This window comes from Dreissena polymorpha, chromosome 3 (assembly GCF_020536995.1).
Source record: "Dreissena polymorpha isolate Duluth1 chromosome 3, UMN_Dpol_1.0, whole genome shotgun sequence".
Classification (NCBI taxonomy): Eukaryota; Metazoa; Mollusca; class Bivalvia; order Myida; family Dreissenidae; genus Dreissena; species Dreissena polymorpha.
In genome coordinates, this window is record NC_068357.1 from 91,647,388 (window position 1) to 91,659,417 (window position 12,030).

At 32.6% G+C, this 12,030-nt stretch overlaps 1 protein-coding gene across 4 annotated transcripts; it reads right to left on the reverse strand.

Annotated features, from left to right (window-relative positions):
- Positions 1–416: 416 nt before the first annotated feature.
- On the reverse strand, positions 417–12,023 carry LOC127875299 (uncharacterized). Of its 4 annotated transcripts, XM_052420274.1 has the most exons (7): positions 11,861–12,006; positions 7,402–7,461; positions 6,778–6,839; positions 6,222–6,319; positions 4,864–4,994; positions 2,071–2,216; positions 417–2,010 (listed from the first exon to the last, which is right to left on the reverse strand). In XM_052420274.1, coding segments are annotated over exons 3-7 (414 nt in total). In that variant the 5' UTR covers positions 6,815–6,839; positions 7,402–7,461; positions 11,861–12,006; the 3' UTR covers positions 417–2,008. The 4 variants fall into 4 exon arrangements, with proteins under 4 accessions (XP_052276234.1, XP_052276231.1, XP_052276232.1 ...); XM_052420271.1 differs by having other exon boundaries at positions 417–2,216; positions 11,874–12,023; XM_052420272.1 differs by lacking the exon at positions 11,861–12,006 and adding an exon at positions 11,747–11,832 and having other exon boundaries at positions 417–2,216.
- Positions 12,024–12,030: the final 7 nt, after the last annotated feature.

Consider the following 12,030-nt stretch of genomic DNA (forward strand, 5'->3'; position numbering starts at 1 on the left):
TTTGCATGATAAATAACACCAAAAAGCATCTTGTTTTAGAATTTTTGTTGTTGGGTTAACATTTTATTTTAAATTACCGGTACCTCCACTGACTTTTTTGTAATACTAAATAAACTGTTTTTAGTAATGCACTGCTTTTTTGTATTAAGAAGCTTTATTTTATAAATGAGACAAAACATGGATAATATTACCAATTTCTAAATGTATGGGTTGTAAAGGCTTATAGCTATTGCTTAGCCACATATTATGTTTAGTGTTGTATTACCTAAATTAGTTTTTACGTATTGTTTTACCTAACAGGGTTAGGTTGAGGGAATTCCTATAGTTACTTATATTGCATGAATTTACACTTTTTTGTTAATATCTACGCAATGTTGTATCAGGACACAACAATAAACCAAAGAATCTCAATACACTAGACTTTGTTTTATTTTATTAACATTTTTCACAGATATTTACAATAAACTTATGTTTAAGTCTGTATAGGTCGGCTATATTGTCCCCATATAAAAGACCCAATGTATTTTCTGGAAAAAAGGGCGTGTCATGTATATTGCACTATGGTCTGTAAACTGTTCTTCTTGATAAAAATATAACCACACACATTTATTCGCCAACCTTAATAAAAACTTGAATTAAATATTATATTTTCTTGGCAATATTTTGGGCGACTTTCAAAATTTGGTCATTTGGATAAAAAAAGCATCTTGTTACATTGCACAATCGTGACATTATTTCCCAATTCCTAGTACACGTACTATAAATTCAGATGAGCAATCTAGGGTTCTCTTGTTTGGAATTTTTAAGAAATTTATATGACCTCTAACTCATTTTGCAACAACTTTACATCTTACCAGCATGCTGCTTGACAAAAACTAGTATACGATTTGCACTTCAACCTCTAATTGTTTTAATAATAATAAACAGGCAATTTGCTATTATAAAGGCCATTACTGTGGTGTTCCTGAACCTATTAAAACCAAAATGTTTTATAGGTTATACAGTTAAGTCAAGATAGCGTTCAGCTTACAAATTGTTGACTCCAGATAGAAAACAGACAATTCATGAGAGATTACCAATAGGTCACCTTGCTTATAAAACATATGGGCCATGCTCTGTGAAAAAGATGTTTAATGCATGCGTGTAAAGTGTCATCCCATATTAGCCAATGCAGGCTGATCAGGGACAACACTTTCCGCTTTTTTTTCTTTTCTTTTCAAGAAAGTCTCTTCTTAGTGAAAATCAAGTTTAGGCGGAAAGTGTCGTCCCTGATTAGCATGTGCAGACTGCACAGGCTAATCTGGGATGACACTTTACATACATGCATTAAACCCCCTTTTCACAGAGAACGGCTCATATAAATTGTTACATGTTTGTCAGCGACATTTGTTAGAACTCCCTTATTATCCACTAACAAACATACCACTTGTTAGCACTGGACAACATTATTTTCTGACATTGATATTGCCTTACTAGCAGATGTTTACATTATCTTAAAACATGACCTACGCTCCAGGAGTGAAATAATGTAATGCTCAATTTTGTTTATTACACAGGTGTTATTACACTAGTTATATAACTGTGAAATGACGTCATTTTTGTGACGAAATGACGTCATTATTCCAACGAATTTCTTCAGTTAAACTCTTTTACAATGTGAATAAACGGTGAAAAGAGCATACAATAAAAAGAAAATTTGTTGGTCATGTTAAAAATAGAATCTTAGATTCGTGGTCATTTGTATTGGCTTTATTAAACTCGTCATCTAAATAAAGATAAAAACTCGGCAAGCCTCGTTTTTATCTTTATTTAGATGACTCGTTTAATAAATTCAATACAAAATGGCCACTCATGCAAGATCCTATATATCCAAAACACATGAACTGACAACAGAAACAGAACTTATAATAGACGCATATGCTACAATCAGTTCATCACAGCCAATGTCATCTTTTGACAAGTCCACAGGATGTCTCTATGTTTTGGCAGTCTTTCCATTAAATGTTGATTATCTGACGTGATTGCATAATGCCTCTATGGTTTTGACAGTCTTTCCTTTTGATGTTGATCATCTTCTGACTAGATCACAGAATGCCTCTATGGTTTTGACAGTCTTTCCTACGGAGGTAGCTCCCCTGTATACGCAGATCAGCATTCCATACGGCAGGTTACACACTGTCAGTCCACCAGAACCCTGGCTGCACGTGGCATACACACTGTGGGATAGAGATACAAATAAGCATGGCTCTGGGAAAATGATGCTTCATGCATTTGTGTAAAGTGTTGTTCAAGAATAGCCTGTGCAGTACACACAGGCTTATCAGGAATAACACTTTCCCCTTTATTGGTATTTTTTTATTTAAAGGAAGTCTCTTCTTGGGGAAAATCCAGTCTAGGCCTAAAGAGTGGAACCTGATTAGCCTGTGAAGACTGCACATGCTGGGGCGACACTTGAGGCACATTTATTAAGCCCCTTTTTCTCAGAGCGAGGCTCATTGATACTAAGCCTTTTCTCAAACATATATCTTCTGGAAAATATATCTTCTGAAACATGTATCTTTTGAAAGACTGAAACCCATACAGTCAATGATAGGAATAACTAGTGTTTGTTACAGACTTAAAACTTCATGTTTTTCTAAATAACCAAGTATTAATTAAGAAATAATCGACGGGTAACCGTTGGTTATTGCCGTAATAACCAACGGTATGGAGTTCCGATGCGTGGGAATTAAACCACGAGGGCGTAGCCCGAGTGGTTTGATAACAAGCATCAGAACGACATACCGTTGGTTATTACTGCAATAACCAACGGTTACCCGTCGATTATTTTGATTCTAACAGGATTTTATTAATAAGTTATCCGCGATTTAAAGTTTATAAATAAGAATTATATTAACCGAACGTCCTCCACTTTTCCGCGAAAACGTGACGTAACCACAACAAATAAAATCAAATGACATCGTCTTCATTCATAAATAGTGCGCGGACAATCAAAGTGACGTCACTTTAAACAACCGTTGGTATATCGGGGTAATAACCAACAGTAGTTTTCCTTCTTTGTATATAGAAAACAAGTCAGTTGCTGTGTTAGAATATACTTTATTATGTTGACAAAATTGCTTAGCAGAGTATAATTTCTCAGTATAATTGAACACTCCAACTCAAATTCTGGGACCACCATAATGGCATCAAATTTAATATGCACACATCCTTCACACTAGTACATTAGACATTTCTTATAAACAGATAAGGTATTTAAATTTTCTTTCTTCACATATTTCCTGTTGTCATGGTTTTCGGCATAGAAAACAAAAGTTTAAGAAAAATTACTGAACTATTAAACAAACCCAGTCATTCCAAATTTCAAACCCTCAATCTTGTTTTTTACCTTATTTTGTGCATGACTATTTAATTACAAATTTTACTCTCATGAACATAAGATTGATAAAGCAAGACTTATTTGACATACCAGTACGCATTATATTGCATTTATGATAGTAAATACATTGTAACAAGTGAACTTAAGAAATATAAGCACACACGTGTTGTTATCTCTCCTCAGAACCCCCCCCCCAAAAAAAAAACAATCACCTGTCAATAATCATTATAAATGTTCTTTAAAAAAATATCTTCAGAATGAAATAACAAACTTTTAGCATATAAAATTCATTTAAAGTATCCTTGCTCCAAAACCGAAAAATATTTTAGTATCACTGCATACATTTTTAGTTCAAGATTTGCTTGCATGTGCACTCACATTTGCACAAATGAAAATGGCATCCCATTTTTCAGTTAAAATGTGTATGTGTTGCATAAACTTATGAAAACATATCTTATTTACAAGCAACTATCATAAATGGCTTAGGAGTATGAATAACATGTAGTAGTACATCATTTACAAACAAAAGCAATTGGGTGCAAAATACTTCATATTGCTCTCCAAAGCATTGATATTCAAAATTACAAAGTTTGATAAATTTATTAAGAACACTATACTATATGGAATAGTCTAGATAATTATACTAGCAACAAACTTTAAACAGTTTGCCTGGCACGGGGATTGAACCCAGGATGTCTCGATGTTAAGGGGTGTGTTTAACCCTTTCAGTGCGGGAACCGAATTTTGAAGGCCTTTGCAAACAGTTTGGATCCAGATGAGACACCACAGAACGTGGCGTCTCATCAGGATCCAAACTGTTTGCTATTCTGATGGTATTCTTTGAAAAAAAATCGAAGAAAATGCTTATTTTAGAAATTCAGCAGACGACATTTAAGCAGAAGACAAATTTCCCAGCATTCAAAGGGTTAACCTCAACACCACAGAGGCATTTACACTTGCCCAATAGAGCCAATGTCATGTTTTAATTTTGATCAAATAATTGTAGTTTGACTTACAAACTCGCAGACTGTAAGAGTTGACGGATATACTCAAAATGATGCGATTATATTACACAAAGTTCATTACAAGTTTAAATCCTTAATTAAAATATTCAAATCCTTTTCGGAAAGTTTTAATTTGTGAAGCAGAGCAAATCTTATGAAATGTTTATCAAAACACCAATCATTGATCAATAAGACTATGAATTTAAGTGAAAAATTTGAGCAAGATACTCATTCAATACTTTTTGAATAACAGGGTAATATGAAATATTTTCAAAAGGCATGATTATGTCAATCAATACATTTCATGTATGCAATAAGTTCTTACATTTAGAGTTATGGTAACTACATGTGTTATCATTAGTACATTTTACACTTTATTATATGAAAGAAAATCAAATAAATTAGCTTTATAATTGTTAACAAACAAGACATACTATAACCAATATACTATTGTCAGTTAGAAATTAATAAAACTAATACCTTGAATATGTTTTCTGGTAAGTTTTGTAAATAATTTTCTGCCCGTCACTATATGTTAGTTTGAAATCGTGATTCAAATCAGCCTCTGTAGATATTCCACCAAACAACTTCAAAAACTGTTGGATTTCTGTCTGAAATTAAATATCACACATAGTAACTAGTAATGTATTAATTGACATTATGAATTAATTTGACCAAAAAGCATTTTTTAGCAGCGCCATGCGAAAATGGGTCTTATACCATGTGTTATCAGCCTAGCTTCAGACTAGCTGCACAATTGCGCAGTCTGATCAGGAGTCACACTGTCGGCTATAAAGTCGAGCAAGGTTTTGTGGTCTCATAAGCAGACAGGGTAGCTCCTGACCAGAATGCATAAGACCCATTTTCGCATGATGTGGCTCATGTCGTGTTTGTATGTTTAATGAAAGTTTACATCTTTTGGTGAAGAGTTTCAGTTCTTTAAACATTAATTTAGAACAAAATACAATACTGTTATTACTCTTAGTTTTCGGACACTCCCATTTTTGGCCAAAAATAATTATTTTTCTAGACTTATTTTTAGGACATAGGGGTTTAAGTCAATAATTTATTGCTCAATTTTTGGACAGTACATTTTACAGCGCTATTTTAACAGATTTCTTCCCTGTTTTAAATTTGCTTACCTGGTGTCACTTGAATCATGCATTTTTATGACCAGATTAAGGTCATAAAACCTGGCTATTGAATGCCTTACTGCCATGGACCATTGCATGTGCGTAAGTGTGTAAATTACCATTTATACAGGTAATAAACAAATGTGTCAACCCAGAAAGAAAACTGTCACAAATACTAAATGCTCAAAAAGTAATGCACCCTGTAATGTAACAACATAATGTATTGTTATATAAACAATTGAAGGTGTGAGACAATGTTTGACGACCGAACATAAGATTCATAGGTTGCATATATATATATATATACTGCAAACCTGTATCCGATCGACAATGCAATATTTTAGAGTGTCTCTAAATTTTCAGACACCTGTTGTTGTTTTTTTTCAATATTTTTGGCATCTTAATATTTTGACAGATTTTTTAAAATGATTTTCAAGTGTTCGAAAACTAAGAGTAGTTACGGTCCATGACTTTTTCATTCTGTAAAGGACCTTTATAAATGTTTTTTTCCACTGAAAAAAATCATTCAGATCATACCTTGATCTGGGTTTTTGTATCCCTCCTTCTATGGAAAAATGCCCAAAAGTACTTATATATTTAACTCAAATATTCCCCAGAGGGAGGGCCAAATGGCCCCATTTCCTGGAGGTGAAAAAAATCCACGCATTTTAAAACTGAATTAATGTAAGGCTATAATATATATACCAGAGAAATGTTGAAGAGGTCACCATGGCGAAACATCACCTGACCCTGCCTGGATACCACCACAGTTCCACTCACCAGACCACTGTTCAGCAGGCATTCTGAGACAGAGTTCATATCATTGAATGTTGGCATTTACAAGGAAGCTGATGAAACCATTTTGAAAGTATTTTTGAAAATGCTGGTGCATGTTATATTAAATGGGTATTTATATGGTACAAAAATTGCAAAAAACAGCCTCCTTTTCAGTACTTCATGTTGTTGTTGTTTTTATGTTGACAGCCACTAGCATCTGAATACTTTATAGTAAAACTGCTTCAATGTTCCCTTACTTTCAAGAAAATGAGTTCATTGATGAAGATGATAACATACATGTATTTGAAAAACACTTGTATATTGTGAAAAATACACAACTCATCAACTCACAATGATAATACAGCCTATTACAGGTAATTTAAGGCATGAATGGAAATGACTCTCTTGTTAATACTAACTTTTTCATAGCCCACTGAACTTACAATTTTTTCATAACCTTTTAAAGTAATGGCTCAATACTCACCCTTAATTAATATGTCAAAAGGAAGTGTATAGGTCATGTTGATGACTCCAATTACTGGTAAACTGAAAGAAAAACACTGCTTATATGGTCACTTAAATCAATTTTATGAATTGAAAGGCATAAATAAGAGCTGACATAAACATTGATCTGTTACTTATGAACTATATTACAATACATTTTGTGCTTGAATTGTGTCTTTTATTTTAAATTAGTCTTGTGTTTTTAATTGTTTCCAAAGATAAATAACAACCAACAATTACAGGACTATTCTTTAACAATTTAGTGTGATTTAAGTACGAAAAATATTCAAAATAACTGTAATTTTATTTGTTTATGCAAACAGGTCATTGACAGGTTTATTGGCATTCAATATGAAAGTAAAATGGAAAAGAATACCAGATACTTTTGGTCGTAATATGGTGGAATAACAAAAAAAGCCGATTTCATGTTATTCAAATTTTCATTTCCTGCCACAGTATTTTTTTTCTTAATCAGGCTGGTCAGATGCCTTGATTGAAGGTTGGAATACAAAATCCGAGGATAGTATATTTTATTCCCAGCCCAGCTATATACCTTGTTTGGTGATTGATCATGATATCATTTCTACAGCCATTTCGTCCCTACCTCTATATGTGTTGACTTCCACTTGCTGGAGAGCAAGTTACTTTGAGCACCTACTTGGCCCTGAAAAGAAAGGTTGCCCAATTTTTTATTGATATATAACAGACAAACACAGTTTAACAATAAGGCATTATCAGTACAAGTAATTTGAAAATGTTAAAGAAATTAATAGGCAAAAACAACTTTCTAAAATTACCGGATGTCCCAATTTTCTAGTATTGACTCTAGAAAAAGTATTTAAATATTTGTTATCATACTCTTCACCAGCAAATTGAATTTTAGAGCCACATTAGCAGCTAAGCAAATAAAGTGATCATAATACTTTGACTTATCATTCAAGAGAAAATTCACCTATATGGACAAATAATTATTTTTGACATTATACAAGTCGCTTATTCGATCTCATCTGGACTATGGGAATTTGCATGGTCAACTATCCTCAAACTAAGTATTTGTAAACAAATTATTGAAAATGCACCCTGAAGGGCAACAAGATTTGTACCTGAAATTCATGAACTATCATATCAAGATTGTTCGGCTGAGTTTAATCTTCCTTCAATGGACTTTCAACACAAAATTCTTAGATATGATTTAAGATCATCCATAAAACTGATGATATTAATTGGTGCTGGAACCTTTTTCAAATATGCTTAACATAATAAAATGTGGGCCATTAAAGGCAATTGTTTAAAACTCGCAAAATGAAAGCACATAAGTCAATTTGCCTCCATTCTTTTGGATATCGCATAATCTTAGTTTGGAACAATCTACCTCCAGACATTATGACATGTAATTCTGTAATTTTGTTCAAGACTCAATTAGGCAAATAATGGTTGGAAAAGCAATTGAATATCATAAGTGTTTTAATAAAATTAAATTTAATTAACCATTTTAATTATAACAAATAAAATTGAGATCAGAGTGGAAATACTTAATTGAAGAAGTTTAAAGGGATCAACTAGCTGTACTGCAGATTTATTGAAATTCCCTACAAGAGATCGCCGTTGTGTAGTGGATATGGTGTCCACCTTGCTATTGGGAGGTCAGAGGGTCGATCCCACTGTGTAAGCGTTCTCAAAATCTTCCCTAAAGACAGGTTCTACCCCGAACCAATACTCATTGAATAGTCAAATCGCATCGATTCTCCAGAGAAGCCCTGTGGTTAATTGGAAGAAGAAAAAAAGACACAAGGTCGGTTCAACGGTAGACATTTAGCAATTTTTACAATTTTTAATTGTAACATATCATTTAATTGCTCTGTTATCGTAGCGGGATCATATGGTGCTTGTATTCAGTGGAATTGTTCACTTTTTGATAAAAGCAACAAACTTGGCACATTTGTAGATAAAAGTATTTTATTCAATTTTAGCCATGGACCCATCTCCAATTTTCAAGATGGCCGCCATTTTCAAGATGGCCACAAAGATGGCCGCCAAAATTTAGGAAATTACATGTTACTGCCATATTTGATTTAAATATTCTGTTTTTGGCGTTGAAATTAGCTGTTTTATGTTATTAATTAATTAAAATATGTTTCGACATGAAAAAAAAATGAATTAAATATTGCATATAAGTCAAAATGGCTTCCAAAATGGCCGCCTAAAGTACAACAAATAGGATTTTCCTACTCCAATCTATAATTTCAATATTCATTGAACGTATGTTATATAAGCAAGTGTTTTTCTTTTTTGTATTTACAGATACCTTCACTTGTATAATATTCTCAACATATTGTTTCAGTCCTTAAATAAAGAAATAACTGCATTCAACGAGTTCACACTTCCAGACCTTAAAGCTGCCTTAATCAAACCGCGGTCACATCCTGCACCACATATGGTGCTTGTATTCAGTGGAATTGTTCACTTTTTGATAAAAGCAACACACTTTGCTCATTAGTAGTTTAAAGTATTTAAGACAAAATAGGCTATGGACCCAATTCATATTTTTCAAAATGGCCGCCATTTTCAAAATGGCCGCTAACCTATCAAAAAAAGGAGAAAATATCGAGGTGCTGATTTTTTTGTTGCGATCTTTTACAAATCAAATGAAATATTACAATACTTTATTACTAATTATGCTGATAATCAAAAATCTTTGCAAGAAAAACATTTATTATAAGTATTTTGTTAATTTTGTACTTTTTGTAAGGTCAAAAGGTCTTTTTTTTGGGGGGGGGGGGGGGGGGGGAATTATGCTTTTTTTGGCAAATATTCATTTACTTTAATAATAAATAAATCCATTAAGCAGATTATCATGGTCAGAGAGCCCACTGGTGTTTATTGCAAGTTTTGAGGCCAAACATTTTTGTGTATATTTGAAAAGAGAATTGTAAAACCTTCTAGAAAACCCATTTCTTAAGTGTCACAGCCATGCATATCTATGATTTTTGGGGGTAACATCACTTAAAATCGAAAGTTTTCCCGCTGATTTCTGCAATAATTAAATAAATATACATTTTCAGTTATGGGAATTTACCCAGGGTTTCAGTTTTGGGGTATTACATAGGTATCAGAAACCTTTCTGATAATTCAGTAAAAAAATCCATGTATTTTTTCTAAGTTAAAACCAATAAATTTCGCATTTTATTTTTGCAAATTTCCCCATTTTTCCAATTTAATTCTGCGAATTCTTTTACCAAGTTAACAATTTCCAACATATTTGTCTATTCAGTGTTTTAAAAACACACATATGGCCTCCTTGTTTCATTCCAACGACTTTTTTTTTATCAACATCTATTAGTGATTTTGAGTGGAAATGAATAAAATCACACACAAAACTGCTGATTTCTGGAATAATTTGATTAATTAAATTTATAGGACATGTGATCATTATAATAATCAAATATTGTTCGCATATATACAATTGCATATAAGATCACTCTAAACAAACAATGTAATGATCGCAATGTGATTTTAGGTTAAAACCATTATTAATTTTTTACAGTTTATGTAGGTTAAAAACCACTACATTTTAACTATTTTAGCTGTTTAAGTCCATTTTTCAGGTTTTAGTTCCTATTAAAATATTTTTCAACATAGTAAATTACATTTTTTCTTACAAAAAAGGATGTTTTTTTCAGTATTTCTAGTGTGTTATATTTAATAATACTCTAACACTTTTTTCTACTGTGGTGCATGTTCCAGCTGGTAACAGTGGATTTATGAAGAAAATAAGAAAATAAGGACTTTGGTCGCCCAGGAAGAAAGTGGTTTTTAAGGTGAAAATATGTGATTATTTACTCTTTTTGAAATATTTCATTAGAACTGGTTCATATATCAATGAAGTATATGCTATTTTAATTATGCATATTGCTCCAAACTTAATATAGAATGCTTATATAAGGAATTATTCCCCCACATTACCCCACCAACTTCTGACCATTTCAGAAAGTAATATGTCCTTAAGATAAGATAAGATTTATTTTGAGTCGGCAAGACATAAAATAGACAACATAAGCCATTAAGGCTTTTGAACCGACTATATAAACATGTGTATAAATGTAACGAGTATAAAACAGCTACAATATGGAAATAAAATATATCAAAGTTAAGTTAATAGATATGATATGCATGCTAATAAGTTAATGAAATCACAGTATTATATTCTAATAGTTTTCATACTATTTAAAGAAATATTGTGCAGGAGGCCGCTGATCTTGATCTATAAGTAGATCTAAAAAATAAAAGAATAAAAAACTGCCGTAAAAAATTGTGAGTTTAAAGACTAAGAAGAAACCAAACACAAAATGAGCTAAGAAAGTGGGTAAACACGAGGTATCAAATTGAAACAGATTCGAATTGAACTGGTCAGCAGCTTCCTCACGAATAAAAGGTTGCAAGTACACATAAGCAAATATACAACTGACAAGCACAGCAAGTACATATAAGCCCATATACAACTGACAAGCACAGCAAGTACATATAAGCCCATATACAACTGACAAGCACAGCAAGTACATATAAGCCCATATACAACTGACAAGCACAGCAAGTACATATAAGCCCATATACAACTGACAAGCACAGCAAGTACATATAAGCCCATATACAACTGACAAGCACAGCAAGTACATATAAGCCCATATACAACTGACAAGCACAGCAAGTACATATAAGCCCATATACAACTGACAAGCACAGCAAGTACATATAAGCCCATATACAACTGACAAGCACGGCAAGTACATATAAGCACATAAAAAAACAACTGACAAGTACATATAAGCATATACAAACTGACCAGCACAGCAAGTACATATAAGTGCATATAAAACTGACAAGCACAGCAAGTATTAAATCTACAAATGTGCCACATTTGTTGCTTTTATCAAAAAGTGAACAATCATTACACCATATGACCACACTATCGGTCTGGATGACTTTCTTTCAGATTTTTTTCATCATTTTTGGTCATAATGGCTCTTCAATGAATGCCCCCAAAATGCAACAGTGTACGAATTTACCGTATTCTTTTACCCGAATCGAGTATCCGAAATTTTGGACGAGTTGTCTTGTTTCACATTCAAGGGAAATCCTTGATTGCATGAAAATAGTTGTGTGTTTTTATAAACACAGATGTCTTTTGCTTGAATGTTTAACCTGTTATGACCTTTAAAACATTATAGATCTAGCA

Coding starts and splice junctions, on each gene's coding strand:
- LOC127875299 (XM_052420271.1), bottom strand. CDS start 6,814: ATGACCTATACACTTCCTTTTGACATATTAATTAAGG. Junction 6,320..6,777: donor TTTTGACATATTAATTAAGG/GTGAGTATTGAG, acceptor ACTCTGTCTCAG/AATGCCTGCTGAACAGTGGT. Junction 2,217..4,863: donor TACCAGAAAACATATTCAAG/GTATTAGTTTTA, acceptor TCTATCCCACAG/TGTGTATGCCACGTGCAGCC.